The sequence below is a fragment of the Panthera onca genome, chromosome A2, assembly GCF_046562875.1.
Source record: "Panthera onca isolate mPanOnc1 chromosome A2, mPanOnc1 haplotype 2, whole genome shotgun sequence".
In the NCBI taxonomy this organism is placed as follows: Eukaryota; Metazoa; Chordata; class Mammalia; order Carnivora; family Felidae; genus Panthera; species Panthera onca.
This window is the reverse complement of record NC_138340.1, coordinates 109,011,921-109,039,818: the sequence shown is the minus strand read 5'-3', so window position 1 is coordinate 109,039,818 and position 27,898 is coordinate 109,011,921. Positions and strand designations below refer to the sequence as shown.

The window sequence follows — 27,898 nt, the reverse complement described above, 5'->3', positions numbered from 1 at the left end:
TCCCCTATATTGTCCCTTTTGGCTACATTTTATCTTATACCCTTCTTTGCCTCGTTCACATACCGTGTTCTATCACTTCCGTGGATCATGGATCTTCTACTGATAGCCTCAATTCCCTGTTCTTTGGAATTCACCCCCTTGGTTAAAGCTGTATCCATGTATTAGTCTAACTTTCACCTTTCCTAGCCTTGACTCAAACAATACTGCTGGAGGAAATTATACAGTAGTTCAGATTGTTGCCATTAAAAAAAAAATACTGGTCTCCATCTGCAGTGGACACAGAATGTTTTAGGGCAAGCATACCACGATTGCATAGTGAGCTCCCATCCTCCTCAGTGAATATTTTAGACCTCCAGCACTTCTCTCAAATGCCAAACCCAGGGTTTCTTAACCTCAGCACTGTTGGCATTTTGAGCTGGATAATTCTTTATTAGAGCTGTCTTGTGAATTGTACACTATTTAGAAGCATCCTTGGTCTGTACCACTGGATGTCCCTAGTTATCTCCAGATATTACTATCATACCCAGCTCCTGATTGTAGCAACCAAAATATCTGCATTTATACAGTAAATGGTGCCTGGATGGGGACAAAATCCCCCTTTAGTTGAGAAATGTTGGTCTAATTCTACTATATTGACCCCTATTCTTAGTTATATTGAAATTGTCTCCAGCTTCAGAGCATAATTTTTATACTCTCACATGGGAACATCCTTATCGTCCTGGCACCAAACTTCCGCAGAGTCTTCAATCTGTAGTCATGCTCTTACTAAGACTGTATTCTCTTCTGAGCTCTGGTTCCCCTCCATCCACTCTCCCCACTGCCATCAACATTCCACCATATTCAAGTTCCTTCCATTAATGGAAACAAAGCAAAAAAAAAAAAAAAATCCTCTCAACTCAGGTTACCTGAAGCTGTCCTTATTTAGAGTAATGTAACTTCTCATTCCTTCATATATTATAGCCTCATTTCCAGTCCCACCTTCTGAAGGAACTACTCTCAGCGAGGTCCTCGATGACCCTTTGAGCAATCCACAATACCTCATCAGTTCTTACCCTGATTTACTGCAGCATTTGACCCTCTTGTCTAATACTTTCCTCTACAAGGAATCTCATCCCATTTTGTAAAATCTTGTTTTTTTGAACATCCTTTTTTTTGTTTTGTTTTGTTTGTGGCTTCCTCTTAATTTTGTTTATAGGATACTGTTTATAATTTCTGGTTCCTGTACATAGGTGAGTGGTTTTCTCTGGAAAAACTATGCCGATGCTTCATATATCCTCTAATTGTTAGGGACAAAATCAGTCTCTGACCCTGTGTTTAATTGATCACTATCCTGTGTTTTAGAGATATAAATTCAATTAGAAGTCTCCCAGACTCTCAAGTTTGAATATTAGTAATATTTCACATTTCACAAATTATTGTTCCAATTTTCCTTCATCTGACCTGTGTATATTTTTCCTAGATCCCTAAACCTGGTATAATCTTTCACCCATTCTCTATCTCATCCCTGAAGCAAATAAAATTCTGAAACACTTTAATTTTACCTCATTATCTCTCAACTGTGTTGTATTCATCAACCCTGTCACTATCCTATGTACCCCAGCTCTTGTCTGGATTATCACACAGTCTACTAACTGATATCCTGCCTCCAGTCTTGATTCTGTCACATCTATTCTTGGTATGACTGTTAGATGCATTTTTAGAACTCCTACGCCTTACCATGGTACTCTCCACTCATAACTGTCGTTTGATTTGCCATTGCTCCTAAATTAATGTAAAAATTCCTTGCCAATCTTATCAGATCTCTCATGTTACTAATGATGCTATTAAAGATGACAGACACAGCAACAATAATAATAAACATTTTTCATCACCTATTTTATGTTAGGTACCATAGCATATGTTGTTAATAACCTTCTGAAATAGGTAGTATTATTTTTATTTTCCAGATGAGAGAATTGAGGCACAGGGGCATACCTAAATGGTCCTTATTAACATTGCCATGAAGTAGCAAAGCAGGAACATGGAGATAAACATGGATTTATGTGATACCAAAGTCTATCCTCTTAAAGTGGTACCCTTGCTTCTCCATATTGCTCACTATTCAGGCTAGCTCTACTTCTTTGAGTTTCTCAAATTGGATAGCACTTTCCTACCTCTTCACTCTTTGTCCCCAGTAGTGTTTCCCCAGGGAGCTTTTCCTGCTCACTATTTTTTTACAGTCTGGTTTACATACTCTTTTATTGTATTCTCCAGGTTACTATCTGAACTAATTTGAAGTCTTCCCGGAGCTTAGTGTAGTCTTGATTCTAGGAGGAGATTTATTGAATGTTAAATAAACAAATGGATAAATGATCATGACTTGTTATCACTAAGTTGAACATTGTATTACGTATTGTACTGTGCTTTCTGCATAACTGATTACCCCCAATTTAGTGACTTAAAATAATGAGCATTCACTATCTCACAGTTTCTGTGAGACCTGAGTGTAGGCACAGCACAGCCAGTAGGCTTTGGTTCAGGGTTTCAATTTGGTTGTAGTCAAGCTGTTTTCTGTAGGCTGAGGCCATGGAAATGGATCTGCTCCCAAGTTTACTCAAGTAGTTGCTGGTGGGCCTTAATCCTTTGCCATGTGGACTTCTCCACAGAGCTGCCTCACAACATGCTATTCAGAATTGAAGGCACAGTCTTTTTGTAAATTGATCTTACAAGAATATCCCCTCACTTCTGTCCTCTTGCCTTCTTTTGAAGGAAGTAAGTATATCCAACCCACACTCCAGAGGAGGTGAATATACAAGATGGTGAATATTGAGAGGTAGGGTGATTGTTAGTGGGCCTCTCTTATTTTTTTAAGATGTTTGTTTTGAGAGAGAGTGAGTATGCAAGTAGATACATGCTTGAGTGGGGGATGGGCACAGAGAGGGAGAGAACGAATCCCAAGCAGGCTTTTTTGCTGTCACTGTGGAGCCTGTCATGAGGCTCAATCTCATGACTGAGATCATGACTTGATCCAAAATCGAGTCAGATGCTCAACCAACTGAGCTACCCAGATGCCCCAGTGGACCTCTCTTAGAAGTTGCTTGCTACAAACATATTCATCATGCAGTTGAAAAAAAAAATACCCAGTAACGTGTCCCACCTAGCTTCTTGTGGTATGTGAAGCAGTACTGTATATAAGTCTGAGTCTTCTCTATTAGAAATTTGCCTTATGTTACCTAAAATTTCCTCATTGAAATCATTATCCAGCCAAACTATAATTCCTTGGTTAAATAAATGGAGGCACAATCTATTTGACATGAAAACTAGGGATTAGTACTTGAGTTCGTCAGATATTCTATATGACTCACACCACAGTTAATCAGAAACATCTGAATAGTTGTCAAATCAACGACAGACAAAAGGAGCTAACTAGCCTAAACCAAAAGCCTCAGGATGTACTCTGAGCAGGAATGACTGTAATCTCCTGAATTAAATGCAGTTCTTTCCATATAAACCAGTCAAACAAATTTTCAAACTCCAACAGAGAATAGAGCCAATGACTAATTTGTTGAGAATTTTATGTTGATTAGTACATAGTATAACCCTAGGTAACCTATTGTATAATCTGATAAAACATACTAAATATTGAATTAATCTTAGAAGAAATGAGCCTTCAAAAGAGAGACATAATGGTCTTAACATATTGTTCACAGCTTCAGAAATAGTTCCTGAGCTTCTACTTGTCTTCTTTTCTATATATTTTTTCTTTTCCCGTGTTCCTCCCTCTCTCTGTCACTTTTGATGATAGAAATTTTCAATCACATACCTAAAAAGAGACAATACTATTAAGAATTCTCACGTACCTATTACCTAGCTTCACAATGACCAACTCATGGCCAGTATTGTTTTCTTTATACTCATTTATCCCCAGATTATTTTAAAGAAGATCTCAGCTATCCTGTCATTTCATCTGTAAATATCTCAGTATGTACCTGTATAAAAAAAGTTTATTTTTAAGCTATTATTATAATACAATAACCACACTCCAAAATATCCTTAATTGTGCCATAATATCATCAAATGTCCATCAGTTATTAACTTTCTCCAATTCTCTTATGTATTTTATTCTTTTGTTTTCCATTTATTTGAATCATTGTATCTTTCAGTGAGTCTTCCATTCTCTTTCAAGAATGTCCACAAACAACCATCAGTTAATATGTTTCTGAAATGTATTTTTATCTACAGTTTTTATCTTCATATTTTTTTAGAGTAAATTGTCCTTTAGAAATGCCCATAGTGTGGCTTTTATTGTTTGCGACTCTGTGGTGTCAGTTAACAAGTCTCTCTGTCCCCTGTATATCCTAGAAATTGTTAATAAGATCTAGAGGTTTGTTCAGATTTTGACTAAAGTTTTTCTTTGGCAAAAATAAATTACTTTTTTTCATGGCGATGTATACTTCTCCCAAGAAGTACATAAGTCTAGTCTTGTGTATTTTTGTGGTATAGGCAGACACTACTGTCTAGAAGGTTGCCAAATGATAAAAAGTGCATTGCAAGAAAGGTGGAAATTGTGGCTCTCCTCTGGAGAGTATCAATGGGTTTTTTTTTTCCTTAAAGATTATAGATAGAGTCATGATTTTAAAATATATTTAATGGGATTCAATCCATAGCAGTTATTTTTTACTGATGCTCAATTGGTCCAGGTTTGGCCATGAGAAGCATTTTCAAGTTAGCTTGAATCTTTTTTGCATTAGTCTGATAGTCTTTGATAACTCCTGCTTTCTGGTGTGACAAGATGTTCTAGATTCATCTTGTGCATTTCCTGACCAAAACTGGAATCAACTAGTTCTCTAGCTGACTGCTGCTAGACTGGTCATTGTTTTCACTTTTTATTTTGTTAACAGAGGTAGAAAACACTGTTTCCCTTATTTGTTAAACATAAAACACATCTTGAATTCTCAATGATATTTCCAAATGAAATTAGAATTGGAGTTGCAGAATTTTTTTTTAATGTATTTTAGCTCTACTTTCTCCAATAGTGAAACTTACTGTTTTACATAATTCCAACATAACAAACACATTTACTTTCTCTCATGATACACATACCACAAGGTGGTCTTGACCTTTCAATTTCACCGTGTCATCAGTCCATTCCTGTGAACAATGTAAGGTATTTTCTAAAATAGGTAAGGTATTTTCTAAATAGGCTATATCCTATTTAGGATGAACAATCAAAATAATTTTTCTCCAGTCATTTGGAATTGTAATTGATTATGACACTATCTGGATACACAAAATCATTCGGCTTATCTCATTTTTAGACGTTGATTTTTTAAAAGAAACATGTTTTATAAATTTGTATGAAACTCTACTGTACCAAAATAAAATCTACAAAGCAAATTACACTCAAAGAAGTCCAACTTTTGTCTCTGCTTTCTGTGCCTATTGCCTTCCTCTTCTACGAGTAACCAGTTTTTTGAAGTTTTATGGTTTATTCCTTACCCTCCTTATCAGTTTCTGTATAGTAAGTATTGTTTTGCATTTATAAAGTTTTCCTCTTGTCCCCCTTTGATGACTACCTTTCTATTAAAATTCTTAGGAAATACCTTTGTCTTTTACTAATATTAAATTCTTTTGGCTGTTGTCTAATGGATCTCTTTTCTGGGCAACATTGAAATTAACTAGTGCCTTCTTCCTCCTACCTAATCTGAATTAATGTCTTTAACTACCACTTTAACACCCTTTTTATATTCTCTCCCATTAATATGTGATTACATATTATATTGTCTCCCTCAAAACCATTATTTATACTTAGTTCTATAATAAATGCTGGTCTTATTTTAAGAAGACTTACATTGATATTTTGCAGATATTTTGGTTCTCTGAAAATAATGCTCCCATAGATTCACTAGGGAGGGTTCCTCGACAGACACAGTATTCCATGTTCTTGCATATGAATAAAATTAGTCTTTGGCTAAAAATCTGCAAGCCAAAAATTTTTTGGCTCAAAAAAATGTTGGTTCAAAACTTTCTCTTTGGACATCTTAAATGTGGCTTGGTATTTTCTTCTATCATAGAGTTTTTGGATCAAGTGTGGTTAAAATCTGATTGTCTTATAAATGACTTGGCATATTTGCTTGGATGCCCACTGAATTTTTTTTTTTATTTAAAGTCCAGTTGTACTAGAATTTTCTCAGTGTTGGTCCTTTTAGGTTAATATTGCTCTGTACACAATGTGTCTATTATTGTGTAATTTCACATCTTTTTATTTCCTGAAATTTTTATAGCATTGTTGTTTTTAGTATATTTGCATTCCATCACTTTAGTTTTCTCTTGCTATTGGATTACTATTGCATGAAAGCTACATATTGTTTACCCATCTTCGTAGCTATTAATTTCTTTTGGATTATTATTTTTTTTAATTTTAAACAATTCATGCTTTCAATTTTATATTTCTCTTCAGGAGTTGTCTGTCATATTTATTTTCTTTGGTGTTCTTCATAATTTACCCTTCATTTCTGAAACAAATTATTTTCTCAAATTAATTTTCCCAATTTCTTGTTCTAGTCACCTTTTTTCTGATTTATTCCAGTTCTCCCTTTTGTAGTTTTTCATTTTGTTTTAGCTTATTATTAAATGCTGGGTTGCAGCTTTCACCTGCTTTGTGAATATCTTTCTGATGTATGTGTATTGTCTGTAGGGACATTGTTTTGCTCTTTATTCTTTTATTTCTTATATGAGATTTGAGGTCCTTTCTTGTTGCTACTGTTTAAGTAAGAGGGTTTTTTTTTTTTTTTTTTTTTAATCTATTTTTAGGAGGAAAGGGTGGGTCATAGTAAGTTTTATAGATAAGTGGCATGTGCTTCTTATTCACTTGTTCAGGAAAAGATGGAAGAGATGGCCTGCTCTTTCTCAGCTTCTGTCTCTGTTACCTTTCTCCTTTGCCTGGATGTTCCCTGACACTCCTAGCACACCTCTGACAATTTAGATTTCTCTGCCTGATGCTTTGACTTTGAAGGTGCTTTCTTAATTTGGGTCCTGACTCCTAATAATCCCCAGCAGAGTGAGAACCTTTATGTAGCTTCTTTGTTTTCAACTCAGAGACTAGAAAAACCTCTTTTAGTTTTTGCTGCTCTTTCCAGAATGGCTTGCTAAACTATCCAGAGAGTACCTGATGATGGTTTTGAGTTACTTTCTTTGGGCTCTTCCCCCCTCTGCTTTCTTCTGCACAGTGTCTTAAATGGTGGGGGTCTTTATAGATCCTGGCAGTTTGTCTCTACCCACTGACAATTGGTTTTGTGGTAGATATTATCTACAGATTTTTGGTTTTGAAGTCTTTCTTGTACTGTCTGTTTTTATGGAGAGATCAACAGACACTTGAAGACTAAAAGAACTATCTTTCCAGAATCCTCTTCCCCTTTATTTATGTGTACTCGCCTAGTATTTGTAATTTTAAGCACTTGAATTTCTCTTTGATTTTCAAGCATCTAATTGATCTATAAATATACATGGCATTTTTGGAACTTTAAAAAATTAGTCTTGACTTGAAGTTAAGGATTTCATAATGATTTTATAAAGCCAAGAAGTACATGGATGTTCGAAAGAAAGAAGAACCACTGTTTATCAAACATCTCTTAACTTTAATATACTCCTTTAAGGACAATATATTGGATTTTTTAACACTAGGAGTTAATGTAGAACTTAGAAAAATGAACTTTGTGTGTGCTGTGAACTTAGAGAATCTTGGTTTATCTTGGAAAGAGATGTCATCCATAGCTGCAAAATCTGTCCTGGTTTCTAAATTTACCTAAAAACTCTTAAACCAAAGAAGGAAGTAACGAAATGTTTTCTCTCAAACGGCAGCAACACTAACAATTAGAGTGTTTTCTATGTGCCAGAGGGACTATGCTATATACCTTAATCCTCTAAAATAATCCTACAACTTCCCCCTCAGTTTACAAATAGAAATAGGAAAACTGTGGTTTAATGATTTGCCTGCGATTACATAAGTAATGAGTGTAGGTGCTAATTGATTCATGGTGACTTTACTAAATATTCCTTTAAGAAAAGGTAAAGTAAAAGAAAATTAAAAAACAATAACAACAGATGTTTAATAGGGTTTATACCTAAAGTCAGGATGAAGGTCCCCTTGGGAAAAGAATTACAGTAAAACTTTGGTTTGTGAGCATAATTTGTTCTGGAAACATGCTTGTAACCCAAAGTACTTGTATATCAAAGCAAAATTTCCCCCTAAAAAATAATGGAAACCCAGATAATTCATTCCAATACCCAAAAATATTCATATAAAAATGATTGCTGTATTATAACACAAAATAATAAAGAAAATACAAAATATAAAGAAAGCTAAATTAACTTGCACTTTCCTTTGAAAACCCTCGTGGCTGTTGTGAGGGAGACAAGAGAGAGGAGAGTTAGTGTGTAGGATGACTTTCACTATCACTAACTGAATCACGGCTATTAGCTCAGTGGAATCTTTTAATTTTTTTGCAACTTTAATAACAAGGAACCTATCTAATAAAATAGAATGAAGCAAAGCATTCCTAAGCTTAGTGTTAAATGGAAAAGCAAAGGACTGTAGATGCTTTGAAGTGACAAAAAATACACTAGTGCCAGTGGTAGGCACCTTCCAACATTCTGAAAAAAACACTGATTTCTGCCAAACATTGTGGCCTGAGACCCAGCATCCTAGCATGGGAGACAATCACCCACAATTGTGCAGTGAGAGAGAGACGTAGAGCTAGAGAGAGAAGAACCATTGGCTCACTTGTAGTCATTTGACATTTGGCATCATGTACTAATATTACAAGACATTGCTTGTTTATCATGTTAAAATTTATTAGAGGGGCGCCTGGGTGGCTCAGTCGGTTAACCATCTGACTTCGGCTCAGGTCATGATCTCACGGTCCGTGAGTTCGAGCCCCGCGTCGGGCTCTGTGCTGACAGCTCAGAGCCTGGAGCCTGCTTCAGATTCTGTGTCTCCCTCTCTCTGACCCTCCCCTGTTCATGCTCTGTCTCTCTCTGTCTCAAAAATAAATAAACATTAAAAAAATTAAAAAAAAATAAAAATAAAATAAAATTTATTAGAAATGTCTCCTTGCGTTGCAGAACACTCATAGCACAAGTTACTCATAATCCAAGGTTTTACTGTACTTAGTTTTGTAATGTCTTTCTCCATCATATGGGCAAATTTACCTTGTGTCATTTTTCAGCTCATAACTTAAGACAAACACAAAATGTCACCCTTTCTGACATTTTTACCTCTCAGAGCTTTTGTCTTACTTTGAAAAGAATATCTAAAAACACTGAAGTCACCACGGTTGAAATCCAGGCACCTGCTGGGCAGATAGGTGTGGGTGTGGAGCTGCTCAGTACACAATAGGAGGATTGTCTTGTTGGCATGAAAAGAAAAAGTGTTTCTCGTTGAAACTCAAGGAAGAGATTGGGTATTCTTGTTGTCATTATCTGTGCTAGATTTTGAAACATACCTTAGGGTGTGAACTGAATATCTACACTCCAGTGATGAACACACCATATCCATGAAGGAAGTTGGTTAAAAAAAAAAATAAGAAACTAAGTAAGGGACACCCTTCCCACTTTTCATACACATGAACATTTCACTCAGACTTGAATTTCAAGGCTTTATTATTAGGCTTGTTACATTCCTTCCTTGATTTCTTAAGGAGTTTGAGGTATTTCATGCGCCACAATAACTTTGGAGATAGAGCTCTCTCAAGGTACAGGAGACAGTGATGGAAGAGTCTGCTCTCATTTCTTACTAACTTAATAGCTTATGCTATATGCTGGGCTGAGTAGTTAGGGATTTGTGAGGAGGAAGATGTGATCATTCTTCATTAGTTCCTTAATTTCCTAATTTACTTGCCAAATAATACTTGCCTATCAAGATTTAGTCACTGGATATATGGAGTTGAACTAAACAAGTATGGTTCCTTCAGGGGTTATCTGGAACATACTCCCAGTTGGGGATGACACAGTAAATGAATACAAAACCATGTTGAGTTACAAATGGCGATGACTATTCTAAGCCAAAAGTAAAGTATGCTAATGCAAGAGAGCCCTGGAAAATGATTTAAATTGCGGAAGGAAAGCACGTAGGACATTTAATTACACCAAAATGAGTAATCAGGAATTAGCTATTTAAGGAGAAATCCAGGAGAAAAGAGCACATGCAAGGCATTCAAAGAGCATTGTTGAGTGGACTGAATTAAGACGTGTAGTGGAAGGTACAGGTGTGGGGACACTGTGTGAAGGTGACTAACACCACCACCGCTGCTGCTGCTACTGTTACTAATAATTTGTCCTAAGAGGAAAACGAACTGATAGAAAAGTTGAGCTGGAAGTAGCATAAACCAGTTATATCTATAAAGAGATTATGTTGACTATTGGTTCTTAAAGTAAAAATCTATGGAAGATGCATAGTATTTAATGTTTTCTTATGTCACGTGTACTCCTAAAAGCACAGGTCTTTTCAGCCCATTTTTCACTCATATAATAGAAGAAACAAAGTTCTTAAATAATGCTTATTTTGTATTTTGAACAAACAGGGACTCTAGGAGATTTTCACGTATTTGCTTATCAACGCCTTCCTTTTTCCTGGAGCCTTTAATTTAATTATCATTTTGTGTAACCACCAGTGATGGGCAGGATATAACTGAAGCATGTTTGTTTTCTTGGGTGTATAGCAAGCTTTGGTTTTGTGGAGGCTGTCTGAGATACCTAGTTCATTTTGCCTGCTGTCCTCAAGTTTGTTTCCAGTGAGTGTATGGATCTGTTCCTTTTCTTACAGACCTAACTAGATCCAGTGTATGACATACTAGTTAAACAAAACATCACAAATAGCAAATGAAATAAGAGCAGATAGGAAACAGAACAAATTAAGCCATTGCAGCACTGTTAGGCCCATGCAAAGTGGGGTTATTTTATGCTTATTTTGACACATAGCATAATATTTTAGCTTAAAGATAAAAGATTGGTTCATTTTTTGAAGCTGACTGCAGTGAAGTACAGTGAAATAATACTGTAAACACTACAATGGGACCTCTGAACAATACCAGCATAATTGCTTCACTTAGAGTATGTGGTTTTAGTGTGTATATAGGACTACAGAAACTAGCTGAAGACCATCCAATTAAATTCTTTTAGTTTGTTTGGGTTGTTGGCCAGATTTCCTGATCAGTTTTCCAGAGGTAAAAAAGAAAAAAAAAATTCAAAATTATTGGACCACCTAGTTGCTTGGGATGGTATTAATTATATTCATGCTGTATTTAGTAAAATTAACAGTTTACAATTATAACTACTTGTCATAGTTTTAGGATGATTATTAATGAGGGGTTAAGTACAATCCTCCTCACATACCACTTTGTTTACTTTATATACATATCTTCATTTTTTGTATCCGTCTATGCTTTTGAGTTGCAGGGACATAATGAAATATTACTCTTTCTCAAGGAACCAGATGGTTAATTTGGAACAATGCTTTCTGCATCCTTGCCCGCTTAGGAATGAGGTCATTCTTCACAAATTCTAGACAACTGTTGTGCTGAGTTCAAAACAAACCAAAAGAATACCCAACATTTAGCTTTGGGCATATATTTGTAAAGATCAGGACTTCTAATTCAGGAAATTAATTAATTTTACACACATACCTGGTGAGTATGTTTAGGAGGGGAGTCTTCATAAAAGCTGAAAAAAATGCTGTATGGAGTGTATGTTAGTTTCCATCCTTCATCAGTTGATTTTGGTGAATTCACTAGTTATCTTAATGCTATTTAAAGTGTGGTATCATTTTAGAGCTTATTTATTGTGATTTCGTTTCATTTTATTGACTTTCTTTGGTTCCAAATAGATCATACATGTTCTAAAAATACAATTTTATATATTTTTTTTTTTTTAATTTTTTTTTTTTTTTCAACATTTATTTATTTTTGGGACAGAGAGAGACAGAGCATGAACGGGGGAGGGGCAGAGAGAGAGGGAGACACAGAATCGGAAACAGGCTCCAGGCTCTGAGCCATCAGCCCAGAGCCTGACGCGGGGCTCGAACTCACGGACCGCGAGATCGTGACCTGGCTGAAGTCGGACGCTCAACCGACTGCGCCACCCAGGCGCCCCTAATATTTTTAATTATTGTGTTTCCCCTAATGATTTGAGAGATACGTTCCATTTCAATTATTTGCACGCATTATAATTCTATTTTGTAACACCATAAAGGCGTTTATATATTGTTCTCGTGACTTGTGCTACATAATGGCTCTAGGGTTTTTGTTTTTCCAGGGAAACTGAACAAAATATATCCATTTGAGCTTGTGGTCATAATAAATTATCCATGGCATCTTGTTTCCAAAGCCTAGAAGTACTTACCTGCTTAAATTAAAGTCTCTTTTTCTCTTGCATTGATATCACATACTTTGAATGACTGTTCACTGCTTGTGAGTCCAAGTCTCTACCGCTTGACCAGTTATTTGATCTCTTTTGCAGTCTATATCGAACTTTTCACTTATCTCTATGGTAGTCCAAAATGTTGTCTTGCTCATGCCTTGAAATTATGTAGTTTTCTCTCTTTTTTACTCAGCATTGTGTTTAATTATATGCCATCCCTGCTTGTCACTTGCAGATTTCATTTGGGGCTTAGTTTAATATTACTCATTTCATGAAGTTGTCTTCATTTTTCCAGTTCTTGGGCTTCCTAAACTACTTAACAGCAGTGGTGTTATTATGCATGGTCTGCTTTATATTGTTATTTGTCCTTACATCTATCTCTTTGACCATATCTTTTATCACTGATCCTTGCACAAGACTGTATACACAGTGAGAGCTAGATATATAGTTGCGGTTAATGGTGATAGGATGATGAACAAGCAAGCTTATGGAAAACCTCTCCATCTGGACATGAGCCAAACATATTTTTGGAGATAAAGAGGTGGCCGCCAGGCATCCATCAATCACGGGAATCGCTGAGAGGAGTTTAGAACACAAAGTACGCCCAAAAAGCTCTAATTGATTTCCCAGCCAGAAGACAACTATTTTTACAAAATGAGGGAAAGGAAGGGCAAAGAGCAGATGTTGCAAAGATGAGATGAACTGGAGTCAGCTAGAGTGATGAGGTTGAAATTGGTGTCCAGCAGCCTCTGTCAGGAAAGGAGAAGGAGGGAGTGATGAAGAAATGAGCTTTGCAGAGGGGGAATTGAAGTGGGGTGAATAAATAGATCCATAAGCAACACTTTTAAGGTTTGTTCTTGAGAATGTGTAATATGATTCTGATGCTACATCAAGATATGAATCTATCTTTCTTCATTATCTGGACATATACAGCTTAAAAAATATCCTGAAGTAAACACGTGTTCACACACTTTTGAATTAAGTCACATGAGCATGTTTTAGTTACTTTTGCTTAAAATGTAAATTATCTTTAATATTAAATTTTTCAATGTAGCTATGCTTTTGCCTTCCGTGTGTGTGTGTGTGTGTGTGTGTCTGTGTGTGTTTTTCTTTTTTTTTAAATTCTGGAGGTTGACCTGTGTGTGCATCATAGAATATTTGACCGCATCCCTGTCCTCTGTCCACTAGGTGCCACTAGTAGTTTCCTATCCCACATGTGACAACTGAAAATGTCTCCTGATATTGCTGACTTTCCTCTGAGGACAAGGTTGCCTAAAGTTAAGAACTGCTAATACAACCTGTTATGTTTCATGAATGCTCAAATTTTACAGTGGGTTGGGAGTAAAGCCATATATGTATTTGTAATTTCCAGGGAATGCATAGCTAAACGTAATAAACTATAGTCTTCGGTATACTATTTAAATCATTTCTAATACTGATTAGGAACTTTTTGTTCGTGTTGATTCTAATTAAATCAATGACATTTTGACTAGAATATAACTTGTATATACTTTATTAGTGTATACTTATATAGAAAACGAGCTCTAATTATACTTCTGTAACACTTCTGGCAATGTCTCTGTACTTAGAAAAAGTTAAAATTTTGTAAAAGTAATTAGATGATGCTATAAATCTGGTAAGAAATTGGATAAAACAGTTGAAATAATTCTTCAATTTTACTCATGTATATTTGCTATAGTGTGATAGATTTAATCAAGATACAGGTAATGTTTTTTTAAGTTTATTTATTTATTTTTAAAGAGAGAACACACACACACACACACGTGGGGGAGGGGTACATAGAGAGGGAGAGACAGAATTCCAAGTAGGCTCTGTGCTGACAGAACCCATGGGGGCTCCAATTCACAAACCATGAGCTCTTGATCTGAGTTGAAATCAAGAATCAGGCCCTTAACCGACTGAGCCATCAGGTGCCCCAAGATATGGGTAATTTATTTTAGATGACACAGAAAGGCAGTGGCTTCAGTAGAGTCAAAGCTAAGTGATCTTCTGATTGCTAGATGGAGGCACACTCTTAAGTAAAAATGAGAGTAGGCTTTTAGATTAAATGGTATTCAAATTATCTAACCTCTTTTTGCCTCAGAGTGTGATCCATGAACCAGTTAAGGCAACATCAGCTGGAAGCTTGTTAGAAATGGAGATTCTTAAACCCCACTACGCATCTAATGGCATAAAAATCTGTATTTTTAATAAATTGGAGAAATACAAGTCTAAAGTTGATTTCATCTTCCCAATATGATTTAAGCTCCATAAGGACAGAAACTTTGTGTAGTTCATTGCTATGATCTTAATGTACAATCTAGGGTCTGGCTCAGAGCCCTCAATAAATACTGGTTGAGTGAATGAAATGTAAATCCATCAGTGGATAGGCTACGCTATTCTTGTTTGTTAAATATTTTATTAAGCAGAAGATTTGTTGATGTCAGCATTCTAATACTCACCTTCCAAATATTTTATGCATTACTAGGAAGAAGAAAGAGGTCAAATGACTGTACATACTTTAAAATTTTTTTTTTATATTTGTTTATTTTTGAGAGAGACTGCACTCAAGCAGAGGAGGGGCAGAGAGAGAGAAGGAGACACAGAATCTGAAGCAGGCTCCAGGCTCTGAGCTGTCAGCATAGAGCCTGACGTGGGGCCCGAACTCACGACCCCCAAGTTCATGATCTGAGCTGAAGTCGGACATTCAACTGACTGAGCTCCCTAGGTGCCCCCACTGTACATACTTTTTAACATATTTTTTTATCATTTATAAAATTACAAAATGGGTAATACTTACAGGATATACCTGCCGAAAAATAGTTAGGAGCTAAAGCCAATAATTTCTCATTTACTACAAAGTTGTCTATTAGTTACACATAGTATAAATTTTTTTTAAGTTTGTTTATTTTAAGAGAGACAGAGACAGTGTGAGTGGGCGAGAGGGAGAGGGAGAGAGAGAATCTCAAGCAGGCTCCCAGCTGCCAGCACAGAGCCGAATGTGGGGCTTGAGCTCATGAAACCCTGAGATCATGACCTGACCTGAAGCCAAGAGTCAGACATTTAACCGACTGAGCCACCCAGGCACCCCTAGTTGTATGTAGTATAACATTATGTAGTAAAACTCAATGGGAAGAAAAACTTGAGCAGATGTGTATTTGATAGCTTTCTCTTCTTTATAGACACAGTATCCAGCTTTGGATATGTAATTTGATAAAACGGGAGCCTTTCTCTTTAACAAATGGTGCTGGGAGAGCTGGACAGCAACTTGCAGAAGAATGAAACTAGATTACTTTCTCACACCATTCACAAAAATAAACTCAAAATGGATAAAGGACCTGAATGTGAGACAGGAAACCATCAAAACCCTAGAGGAGAAAGCAGGAAAAGACCTCTCTGACCTCAGCTGCAGCAATTTCTTACTTGACACATCCCCAAAGGCAAGGGAATTAAAAGCAAAAATGAACTATTGGGACCTCATGAAGATAAAAAGCTGCTGCACTGCAAAGGAAACAACCAACAAAACTAAAAGGCAACCAACGGAATGGGAAAAGATATTTGCAAATGACATATCGGACAAAGGGCTAGTATCCAAAATCTATAAAGAGCTCACCAAACTCCACACCCAAAAAACAAATAACCCAGTGAAGAAATGGGCAGAAAACATGAATAGACACTTCTCTAAAGAAGACATCCGGATGGCCAACAGGCACATGAAAAGATGCTCAATGTCGCTCCTCATCAGGGAAATACAAATCAAAACCACACTCAGATATCACTTCACGCCAGTCAGAATGGCCAAAATGAACAAATCAGGAGACTATAGATGCTGAAGAGGATGTGGAGAAATGGGAACCCTCTTGCACTGTTGGTAGGAATGCAAATTGGTGCAGCCACTCTGGAAAACAGAGTGGAGGTTCCTCAAAAAATTAAAAATAGACCTACCCTATGACCCAGCAATAGCACTGCTAGGAATTTACCCAAGGGATACAGGAGTACTGGTGCATAGGGGCACTTGTACCCCAATGTTTATAGCAGCACTCTCAACAATAGCCAAATAGTGGAAAAAGCCTAAATGTCCATCAACTGATGAATGGATAAAGAAATTGTGGTTTATATACACAATGGAGTACTACGTGGCAATGAGAAAGAACGAAATATGGCCCTTTGTAGCAACGTGGATGGAACTGGAGAGTGTTACGCTAAGTGAAATAAGCCATACAGAGAAAGACAGATACCATATGGTTTCACTCTTATGTGGATCCTGAGAAACTTAACAGAAGACCATGGGGGAGGGGAAGGAAAAAAAAAAGGAGGTTAGAGTGGGAGAGAGCCAAAGCATAAGAGACTCTTAAAAAGTGAGAACAAACTGAGGGTTGATGGGGAGTGGGAGGGATGGGAGGGTAGGTGATGGGTATTGAAGAGGGCATCTTTTCGGATGAGCACTAGGTATTGTATGGAAACCAATTGGACAATAAATTTCATAAAAAAAAATGGGAGCCTTGAATTTGTTGTGATAGTGCTCAGGTTTGTTGAGATGAGGGTCTGTATATTCTGTCCTTCAATCTTTGTAGTTTTGAATCAGAACAGTAATGGCCTTTGAAGAGTATTTTAATAGAGGGGATGTATAATGGTAGACTTTTATTAAGGGAGTGTTACCACGATAATTCCTTCTGCTACCATCACCAACTACTCAGCACATGTTGAATGCAGTGGTTCAGAATTACTTGACTCTTTTCCAGGATAAAATCTAAGAACCTGCATCGGAGGACCTTTCTTAGATACTTAGTTTGCTGTGCAGGACCCAGAAAAATGATCTAAGTTAGGAGATTGTGTGTGGCAACAATTAAACTTCTTAGTACTCAAATCATTTTCTCCAGATGAAGCATTTCTTTTGGGTTGACTTTGGAATCTATAGTATCATTTTCTCTGAAGAAAGGCCTTGTGACTTTCATGATAAGGTAATAGTCACTTGGAGTAAACTTATACCCAGTGTATTGTGGATGTTAAGTAAATGGGCCTGGAAATCCAGTAGATCTTAGTCTGAGTACTACTCTGTACTGGTTTTATGATCTCAGGTTATTGAAATAGACTTCTGTGCCTCAGTTTTCTTAACGTAAGGATCATGATAATATATGCACAGGTGTACTTGGTGACTTCAGTAAGATAATTGCTCAAAGTATTTAGTGTAGATTCTTACAAATGGTAACACTTTAAATGTAAAGCATAAAATGTCAAGGGGTAATGGAGGTGTGGTGATGTGTTAAAGTGCTCTTTAAATATGTAAGTTAAATCAGGAGTGGAATAATCATAGCAAACATTTAATAAAGCACTAGGTGCAGGAATAGTTATTAATGCTTTAAATATATGCCAGCAAACGAAGATGACGTGACAACACTCATGCTAGACTTGAGATTTTCTAGAACAGTGATTAGTGGGGAAAGTCCATGGACTCAGGAACAGAGGCACTCACTGTCCATTGTATTATGTAGCATTGCAAATGGATCTTACGGCTAATGTTAGACTCCAGTCTTTGCATAGTGTGGCTTTTAAGCTGCATAATTAAGGGAGTACCAGCCCTTCCCCTGGTGTGATAAAGTACTGGGGTCCAACATCATTGTGGCATTGTAGAATCATGGTTCTAGTGCTATCCTGCCTGCCCAGCACTTAAGGCTAACAGAAGGTCAAGACTGTCTTTGGTATATCTAACAGGCTAGAGTTTGAGGCTTATGGTTGCAGCTTGTGAAGTACAAGGAGTCTAGTATGATGTACCAGCTCACTGTTCATGTTGGGAGGTCCATAGCGTATGTAACATGGGAGAACGGTAACCTGGATGATTTATCACCTCAAAGGTGCATTAAGATTTATTGGTTTAAAGCTCTGGCCAATAGCTTTTTTTTCTCTGAAGCTTTCCAGGAACCCCAACCATAGGGGAGAAGTTCTGGAAAAGTTAAACCTTAACTCTCATATATTAATTTAATCAACTTTCTTATCAATTCAATGAACGAAGTGTTTATTTTACTGACGATTCATCTGAGCCATGAAGCTTAAATAATTTACCCAAAGTCATATGGAAAGCCAGTGGCACAGCTAGATTTACAGGCAGGGATCTTGGCTCCAGAGGCTATGCTGTTAACTACAAAAACTCGCTTTAAAGCTGATTCTTAAAAAAATAAAAAATAGTAAATGCTCAGTGGACAAAACCTCCACAAAAGAATAAAATAACCATGAAGTAAAGTTGAATTGGCAATTGAAAATTAGAAAATAATAAATCCTTAATAAAGCAGTTACTGAGGTGAAGATTACTAAATATGAAGGAGAGGCTCTGGGCTGTTAACCTCTGACTGAAGGTCCAGACACAGCACTCACAGACCAGAGGCGACTCCACTGATAAACACAGTGACGGATGAACTGAGGGCCCAGTCACAGCCTTCATTTGGCAGCAGTCATAGTTACAGAAGATGCCTTTCAAAAATGAGGATTTGCAGTATACAAAGACACTTTTTCCTAAGCTTTATTGAGGTATAATTGATGAATAAAAATTATTTTTACATATATAAAATTATATCTATTGATGATAAGATGCGCATATGCACCATGGTCACCATGTTTAATTAACATATCCATTATTTTACATAATTACCACTTTGTTGTATGTTTTTTTGTTTGTTTTAAGGTCTACCCTCTTAGTAAATTGTTTCAAGTGTATAATACGATATTGTTAATTACGGTCACTGTGCTGTACATTAGATCTCTGACTTATTCATCTTGTAGACCTGAAACTTTGTACCCTTACACCAGTATCTCCCCACTCCCCCTACCCCCTCCATAGCCCTTGGCAAACGCAAGACTTTTAATTGTAAGTATTGTCTACAGAGTGAAAAAGTGCATCTTGCTCTGGGTTCTTGTTTATGCCCACATGAGTACCATGTTTGAACGGGAGGGAGGTGAGAATTTAATGGAATCAGATTCAGACATGATCCAGCCAACATGTTCTGTAAAAAGAGGGTTGGCTTTTCAGAAACACATTTTTGAACCTCTGACTCATGGGACTTGAACCAAAGTCTTTGAGCCTTAGTTAATCCTTAACTCTTCCTGAGATGGAAAACATTTTTTGACAAAGCATCTCCCTTCCTAATAGCCATGCTTTAAATAGTATTTTTAGTATGCAGATGGTTGCATTTAGTTAATGGTAAATCTTTTCTAAATTCTTATTTGTCATGATGTAAGGAAAGTACTTCATGGTTTTTTGTTTTGTTTTTTTTGGTATACCTCTTTAATTTTACTGAACATAATGGAAGGTTGTTTTAAATTTTGTTTAAATGTTCTTTGAACCAAAATATTTACAGAACAAGCAGTTCTTCTAGCCAGGAGATTGTTGCGTTTGTTGTGTTTGAGTGTGGAAACATTAGGAATGACAGCATAAGATGATACTGTAGAGCATTTTCATAAACAACTTAATAGCATTGTCTAATGTGGTCTTTGTTTATTAAAGGTGTCCAAGACTCCTTCGCTATATTTAGGTAAATCTAAGGTTTTTTGTTTTTTTGTTTTTTTTTACTCAAGCATGGAAAATACTTTCTGGTTGGGAAAAGGAGTGTGACAAAAAAAAAAAAAAAAGAAAAGAAAAGAAAAAAAAAGACACTTAACTAGAAACAGTTCTTAAGAATGTCACTTTCAGGAAGGAATAAGTGGCAGTGTTGTTTTGCTTTGTTTTAAAAGTATTTAAAAAATGCTACTATTTAATGCTTTCTGTAAGAATATTGTGTGTCCATTTCTTAGTTTGTAGGCCCTAGTTAATGAATATCTTTTAATTAGAATTTTAATTTACTAAATAATAGTAGAACAAATATATTTTAATAATAACAACAATAATTAACATTGGCTGGGTACTATGCTTCCCGTATACCTATATCCTGTATTTGAGCAGCTTATATTGTATTTATTAACTGTTAATAATTAAGAAATAAAAACTTTAATAAGGAAACAAGTGTATATTGAAATCATTATCAGCTAAAACCCTCACAGGCAAGAATGAACCCAATATTTGTGGCAATAGTAGAAAATGGCCTTAGAGTTTAAGAATACCTGTGTTGATGAGAAGAGTTGATAAGTCAAGTTGGATGGTTAATAACATTTGAATAGTGGGGTGCCTGGGTGACTCAGTTAAGCATCAGACTTAGGTTCAGGTCATGATCTCAGGGCTCGTGAGGTTGAACCCCACGTTGGGTTCTGTGCTGACAGCTCAGAGCCTGGAGTCTGCTTCAGATGCTGTGTCTCCCTCTCTCTCTCTGCCCCACTTCCACTCTCTCCCTCTCTCACACTGTCTCAGTCTCTCTCTCTCAAAAATAAACATTACAAAAGACAATAGTTGAATATAATTAGATTATGGAGTACTTTAAAGACAATTTCACAATTGGAAATTCAATCTAAACACATACATGTTGGGGGCACCTGGGTGGCTCAGTCGGTTAAGCGGCCGACTTCGGCTCAGGTCATGATCTCGCAGTCTGTGAGTTCGAGCCCCGCGTCGGGCTCTGTGCTGACAGCTCAGAGCCTGGAGCCTGTTTCAGATTCTGTGTCTCCCTCTCTCTGACCCTCCCCCATTCATGCTCTGTCTCTCTCTGTCTCAAAAATAAATAAACGTTAAAAAAAAATAAACACATACATGTTCTATATATAACTATATGTTCTTAAATATTCTGAATCGAAATTTTAGGAATATTAATCTTCAAATACTCTTGACACTTAGTGAATACTTTTTTTTTTTTTTTTAAAGAATGTATGATGCATAAGTGCTATAGACTGAAAGTGTTCTCTCTCAGAATTTATATTTTGAAATCCTAACCTCAGTGTGGTGGTATTAAGAGGTGAGGCTTGTGGGAGATGATTAGGTCATGAGGATGGGGACTTCATGAAGGGGTCAGTTGTCTTACAAAAGAGACTCCTGAGAGCTCCCTTGCTTTTGCTATCATGTGATGATGCAGTAGAAAGACTGTTGTTTTTGAACCACAAAGCGGTCTCTTATCAGTGAATCTACCTGCACCTTCATCTGGTTTGTCATGTCTTCCAAACCCCACCCATGGATCTGTAAGACACTGTGAAAGGGCAAATGGTGATTATCCAGAAAATTCTTAAATTTAAAAAAAAATTTTTTTTTAATGTTTATTTATTTTTGAGACAGAGAGAGACAGAGCATGAACAGGGGAGGGGCAGAGAGAGAGGGAGACACAGAATCTCAAACGGGCTCCAGGCTCTGAGCTGTCAGCACAGAGTCTGACGCGGGATTCGAACTCATGGACCGTGAGATCATGACCTGAGCCGAAGTCGGACGCTTAACCGACCAAGCCACCCAGGTGCCCCGAAAATTCTTAAATTTTAATTGAGGGAGAAACCGATGGATGTGCTGAAATGAAGGTCAGGGAAAAGTCAGAGAAAACCTTTTAAATCTTTGTACTACAGCAGCAGAGGCAGGGAAATTTTTCAGTGCCTACTGATTCTTAACTCTACAACTTGTGAGAAAAAATAATTAGGGAACTCTGCAATTCATATCAAAAAATCATACTCCATGCAAATCAGATTTTAAAAATATGAAAGAAACCCCACAGCTCACTCCTTAAAATGTTATACATTTTCTTTGGTACAATTCAGTAAAAATTTGTATTCAAGGGGCACTTGGATGGCTCACTAGGTTACACATCTGACTCTTGATTTCAGCTCAGGTCATGATCTCACAATTCCTGAGTTTGGGCCCCACATTGGTCTCTGCACTAACAGTGTGGAACCTGGTCAGCATTCTCTCTTTCCCCTCTCTCTCTGCCCCTATGCCACTTGAATTCTGTCTCAAAATAAATAAACATAAAAAGATTAAAAAAATGAATTCACAAAGGTTAAAGACATACTTCAAAGATGGGATGCCAAAAGATGAATACAGTTATTAACTATCAGAGGAAACAAAATTCAGACTAAAGCAGCACTGTTTTAGAACTGCTTAACAGATCAGAGCGGCACCTGAGTGGCTCAGTTGGTTGGCAGTCCAACTTTGCCTCAGGTCATGATCTTGGGGTCCGTGGGGTTGAGCCCTGTGTGGGGCTCTGTACTAACACATCAGAGACTAGACCCTGCTTCAGTTTCTGTGTCTCCCTCTCTTTTTGCCCCTCCCCCGCTCATGCTCTGTCTGTCTGTCTGTCTGTCTCTCTCTCAAAGAATCAATATTAAAACAAAAATAATGGATTAAAAATAGACGACAGCTGATGTCAGATTATTATAATAGTGGGAAACTTGAAATAATTAGAGTGTGTTCTAAGTAAAAGATAACTAAAAGAGAATAGATGTGAATGATGATAAAGGCATTCAGCATAGGATAATGCTGCTTGGGGAAGCTTGAAGAGAATTTTCTTGAAATGACTAACTGATGCTGTAAGACCTAACAGGCATACTTGGGAAAAACTGAGGTATAAAAATTGACAGTTAAACACATGTTGATTCTGATTAGGATTTTGAATTTCCTCATAAAGAATTCTTCACATAGGGACCTAGGTGTAAGAAAATAAAATCTAAAGTTAAAGGAAAAAAGGATACTCTGCCTGACCTCTTGCGTCTCCACAATATTCACTATCCAAATAAAAGGAAACAGTGTCTGTGAACTTCAGAGGGAATGCATATAGAATCCAAGAATGGGACCACCAGCCAAATTTTCAGTCAAAAAACAATAGGAGGAAAACCAAATATAATGTCTACTGTATTTCATATTAGAACTACTGATGTTGAATCTACCCGGTGACATAATGAATGGAGAGTAGGTGACTGACAGATGGATTATAAGCTTTAGGATAAATATATAATTCTTGGAGATTGTGGAACAGTGACTACAAATCTGTGAGAGAAAAGCGAACCCAACTTTGATTCCCGGGTAATAGGTTCTTTGAATGTAAAAGCAAAACTCAAGGAACATAAAGATGTTGAGGCTTTTGTAAAAAAAAAAAAAAAAAAAAAAAAAAAAAAAAAAAAAAAAAAAAAAAAAAAAAAAAGGAAAACCAACTAAAGAAACTACTTGCAGATAAAGTTTATCAAATAAAGAAGGGAATTAAAATGAAGAGCTTAAAAATGGAGAAATTTTGTTTAAAAGGTCAATGATTTGGGGGGCACCTGAGTGGCTCACTCATTTGGGCCTCTGACTTTGGCTCAGGTCATGATCTCACGGTTTGTGGGTTCGAGCTCCACTGTCGGGCTCTGTGCTGCCAGCCGGGAGCCTGCTTCAGATTCTGTGTCTCCCTCTCTGCCCCTCCCCCACTTGCACTCTGTGTCTCAAAAATAAATAAATATTAAACAAAATTTAAAAAGTCAATGCTTTTGAGCGTAGATAAGTCTAGGTTGTGGGTTTTATGGTGTTAGAATAGGATGTGAATTTAATCTTATTAAATGGGTAAAAATCACATGATTACCAGAACTAGGCTCTAGGTGGAAGCTAAAATGTGCTATTTCTTTCATAGAAGGAGGACAGCTAATGCCGACAAATAAAATGCATTGCCATTAAAAATCCAGTATTTTAATCCTATCCATACTACCTCTTCCTAACGTTTAGAAGTTTAGGGCTCTGAAAGTGAAAAATTACCTGAGATTTAGCAGCATTTGCTTCAGTTTTACTCTACTGAATTTTCTTTCCTAACGAGCTAAAAAAAGACCTTCGTGTTATCTGATTTGAGTGCCATATTGCTTTTGTTTCTTCATCCTTTTGTCCTACAATCTTACTGCATATATTAATAGAATTAATAAAGTATTGTTGGAATGATATTTAGCTAATGTTCAGGGTAATTGTTACTAGGTAGTGGTATTTTTGGATTTTTTTTTTTTTTTTTTTTTTTTACCTTTTTCAAGTAGTTGGTTTTAAGAACAATACACCATTTTTCTTGAAACAAGACTTTTTTTAAACTATTTTTTTTTTTTTTAAATTTATATCAGAGTTAGTTAGCATATAGTGCCACAATGATTTCAGGGGTAGATTTCCTTAATGCCACTTACCCATTTAGCCCATCCCCCCCTCCCACAACCCTTTCAGTAATCCTCTGTTTGTTCTCCATATTTAAGAGTCTCTTATGTTTTGTCCCCCTCCCTGTCTTGAAACTGTTTTACATTTAAAATACCTATATATCAAGTATTTGCTAGTGGGAAGAACATTCGTGTTTCTGTGCACAAGGACCCCATATCCTTTCCTTAAGAATTTTATCCATTTCAGTACTTCAAAAGTTAAATCAGTCTCTCGTGTTCTCATCCTAGACCTCATTTATGTATATGCAAAAGAAAATTTTAAATGAAATCATTTTGTAAAATTCACATTTCACATTTGTTGAAGTTACTATCTCATGATGTGATTGTTTTATTTCATATCTGTTAAGTCAAACTTGGCAGGATCTAAGGAATTTTATAGTACTTGTATGCAGATATTCACACTAATATCTTTTTTTTTTTAATTTTTTTTTTAACGTTTATTTTTAGGACAGAGGCAGAGCGTGAACAGGGGAGGGTCAGAGAGAGAGGGAGACACAGAATCCGAAACAGGCTCCAGGCTCTGAGCTGTCAGCACAGAGCCCAATGCGGGGCTCGAACTCACGGACCGTGAGATCATGACCTGAGCCGAAGTCGGATGCTTAACCGACTGAGCCACCCAGGCGCCCCTGTTCACACTAATATCTTAAATACTGGCATAAGACCTTAACTCTGTGGTCAGAGGAAAGACTGTTAACAGCAGTAGCATTAAGGAGAATATAGCATTGCACTGATGGTCTACATTGCAATTCCTACAGGGGAATGCTGTTAACCACTAGGTGCTGTTCTAGTTGAGGTAAATTAAAGATGTTGATGTTGGGAAGCACTTAATTTGTTTAGGGACCATGGGCAAAAAAAAGAGACGTTGTCTTTACTCCTCTGGAATGTCAAGCGGATCTGCCCCAGGGAGAGAGAGGAGGCTACCTTTATTTTTTGGAATATGCACAAATATACTCCAGGAAGAGACATCCCTATCTTTGCAAATCTGCCTGTTATGCAGACATCTTTGAAAAGTCCATCTGGAGTGCGTTAGCTATTAATGTCTTTGAAAATGTTTGGGTATATAAGACATCCCTGGAAAATTATCTCCTTGTAATATCTAGAAGATGTGATTCCTTGAACAAACTTAATGTTGCACAGTGAAAGCCAATAATTTCTTCTCTGTTTAACTATCGGTATATGGCTGGTGCAAATGGAACTATTTTGTTAATTTTTTTAATGTTGTCTCGAACTTGGTACTCAATAAGAATTTTAAAATGAAAGAAAAGTCTTGAAATTTGCAAGCCAATTAATTCGTAGCAGTGCTAAGACTTCAAAACATTTACTTCCCCTTCTCTAATATTCTGTCAAAATTACATAGAACTAAGATGAATCCTACTTACTATGTAATGTTTTTGGAAGTACACGGTTTAATGTTTTACTAAGGGACTGGCCTACTGTTTTAGAATCATAAATTGTAAAGCATTGTAAATGTAATGCCAGTATTAACCATTGAAATGTAGCTTTCTGGGGAATTAAAATAACATACATAAAAGGCCTCTTGTTTAATAATTAAGTTTTTGTTCTTATTGATATTAGAGGGAAACAATGGAAGTTAATTAGAATATTGAGTTTATGGAATAAAAGTCTCATTAGGAGAATTTTTGTATTATATGTGCTATTCTAAATCTAGTCTGGGACCACCTCTAGTAATAATCTCTTCATCTCTTGTTTTATTATCATTGTCCTAGTTCAAGTCTTATTTCTCTCTCAGATTATTATAATAATTTTTTAAATATAATTTATGGTCAAGTTACCTAACATACAGTGTATACAGGGTGCTCTTGGCTTCAGGATAGATTGCCATGATTCATTGCTTACATACAACACCCAGTGCTCATCCCAACGAGTGTCCTCCTCAGTGCCTGTCACCCACTTCCCCTCTCCCCCACCCCATCAACCCTCAGTTTGTTCTCTGTATTTAAGAGTCTCTTATGGTTTGTTTTGTTTAAAACTGTTTTTCCCCCCATGGTCTTCTGTTAAGTTTCACAAATTCTTATCAGTGAAAACATACAATATCTGTCTTTCTCTGACTGACTTACTTCACTTAGCATAATACCGTCCAATTCCATCCATGTGGCTGCAAATGGCAAGATTTCATTCTTTCTCATTGCCAAGTAGTATTGCATTGTGTATATGTAGGTATGTGTTTCAGCTTTTTTATCCATTTATCATTGATGGACATTTGGGCTCTTTCCATACTTTGGCTATTGATAGTGCTGTGTCCACCATGTTGACTCCTCCCTCACTAATAATTTCTTAATGCTTTTCCTGCTTCTAGTCATTCCAGGTTTGGCAGAATCTATCTAACTGTAGAATTTAACATGTTTGCAGAATCATCCAACAACTCCCATCTAACCAACCATTTGATTATAATCCAGAATTTTCTGATTTGTATAAGAAAAAAACAGGTACTGCCTGTCCCTGCATATATCCTGTACCTTTACTTATTTGAAACTATTTCCTTTATCTGTATCTCTGTTCACCAAAATAATATGCATCAGTCATGGAGTAGTTCAGATGTCTTTTTCTTGGAAGCTTCATAAACTTTAGCCTGAATTATTTTGACTTTTATGGTCTTTGGCTTTTTGTGTCTGTTGAAATTTTATGCTCATTTGTGACATTAGTTTAGGTTCTGATTTGGTCTATCTAGTTTATAAACTGCTCTTTCTTAATTATTTATTCTCCTAGCATGTAAAAGTCACGTCTCGACTTCCGTGTCACACTGGCAGAGATCTTGATCAAATCATGTCAGAGCAGTGCTACAGTTACATTTGCGTGAATGTAAGTAGTGACCTTAAATGGTTCAAAGCCTTTGATGATCTGTGTAAATGTAATGTGCAAGATAATTATTTCTTGATTTTTAATTCTTTGAATTTAAGTTTTTGTGATGAGCTGTGTTATTCAGTATATATTTGGAAGTTGTATTTTTTAATTTTTGAAATAAAAAAAATATTTTCTCACAAGTTAATTCCCATAATGAGAAGAAGGTGATATTTCTGTAGATGCCATTTTCAGTTATTTGGTATGAAGCAGATAAGATGACGCAGGTTTGAATTAATGAAGAATTCAAATTTTAATAGATATGACCGTATGGGTATCCTTGAAAGTTGTTCAAAAATTTTTCAAATTTTCAAAAAGTGAAAATTAAGCTTGATAAATATTTTGGATGTGTATGTAAAAGCTCCATATTTTTTCCTTCATTAACTTTTTTTTATTTTTTTTTTTATTTTTTTTTAATGTTTATTTATTTTTGAGACAGAGAGAGACAGAGCATGAATGGGGGAGGGTCAGAGAGAGGGAGACACAGAATCTGAAACAGGCTCTAGGCTCCAAGCGGTCAGCACAGAGCCCGACGCGGTGCTCGGACTCACGGACTGGCGAGATAGTGACCGGAGCTGAAGTCAGCCACTTAACCGAC

The 27,898-nt window shown here is 36.5% G+C and overlaps 1 protein-coding gene across 1 annotated transcript in view; it reads left to right on the top strand.

The window, feature by feature from the left end:
- The window catches only part of CRPPA (CDP-L-ribitol pyrophosphorylase A), a 320,005-nt gene that overhangs the window by 144,120 nt on the left and 147,987 nt on the right, over positions 1–27,898 (top strand). Inside the window, exon 7 of the mRNA XM_078441691.2 lies at positions 27,169–27,261. Within this exon, the coding sequence (XP_078297817.2) occupies positions 27,169–27,261 (93 nt within the window). The remainder of the gene's footprint in view (positions 1–27,168; positions 27,262–27,898) is intronic.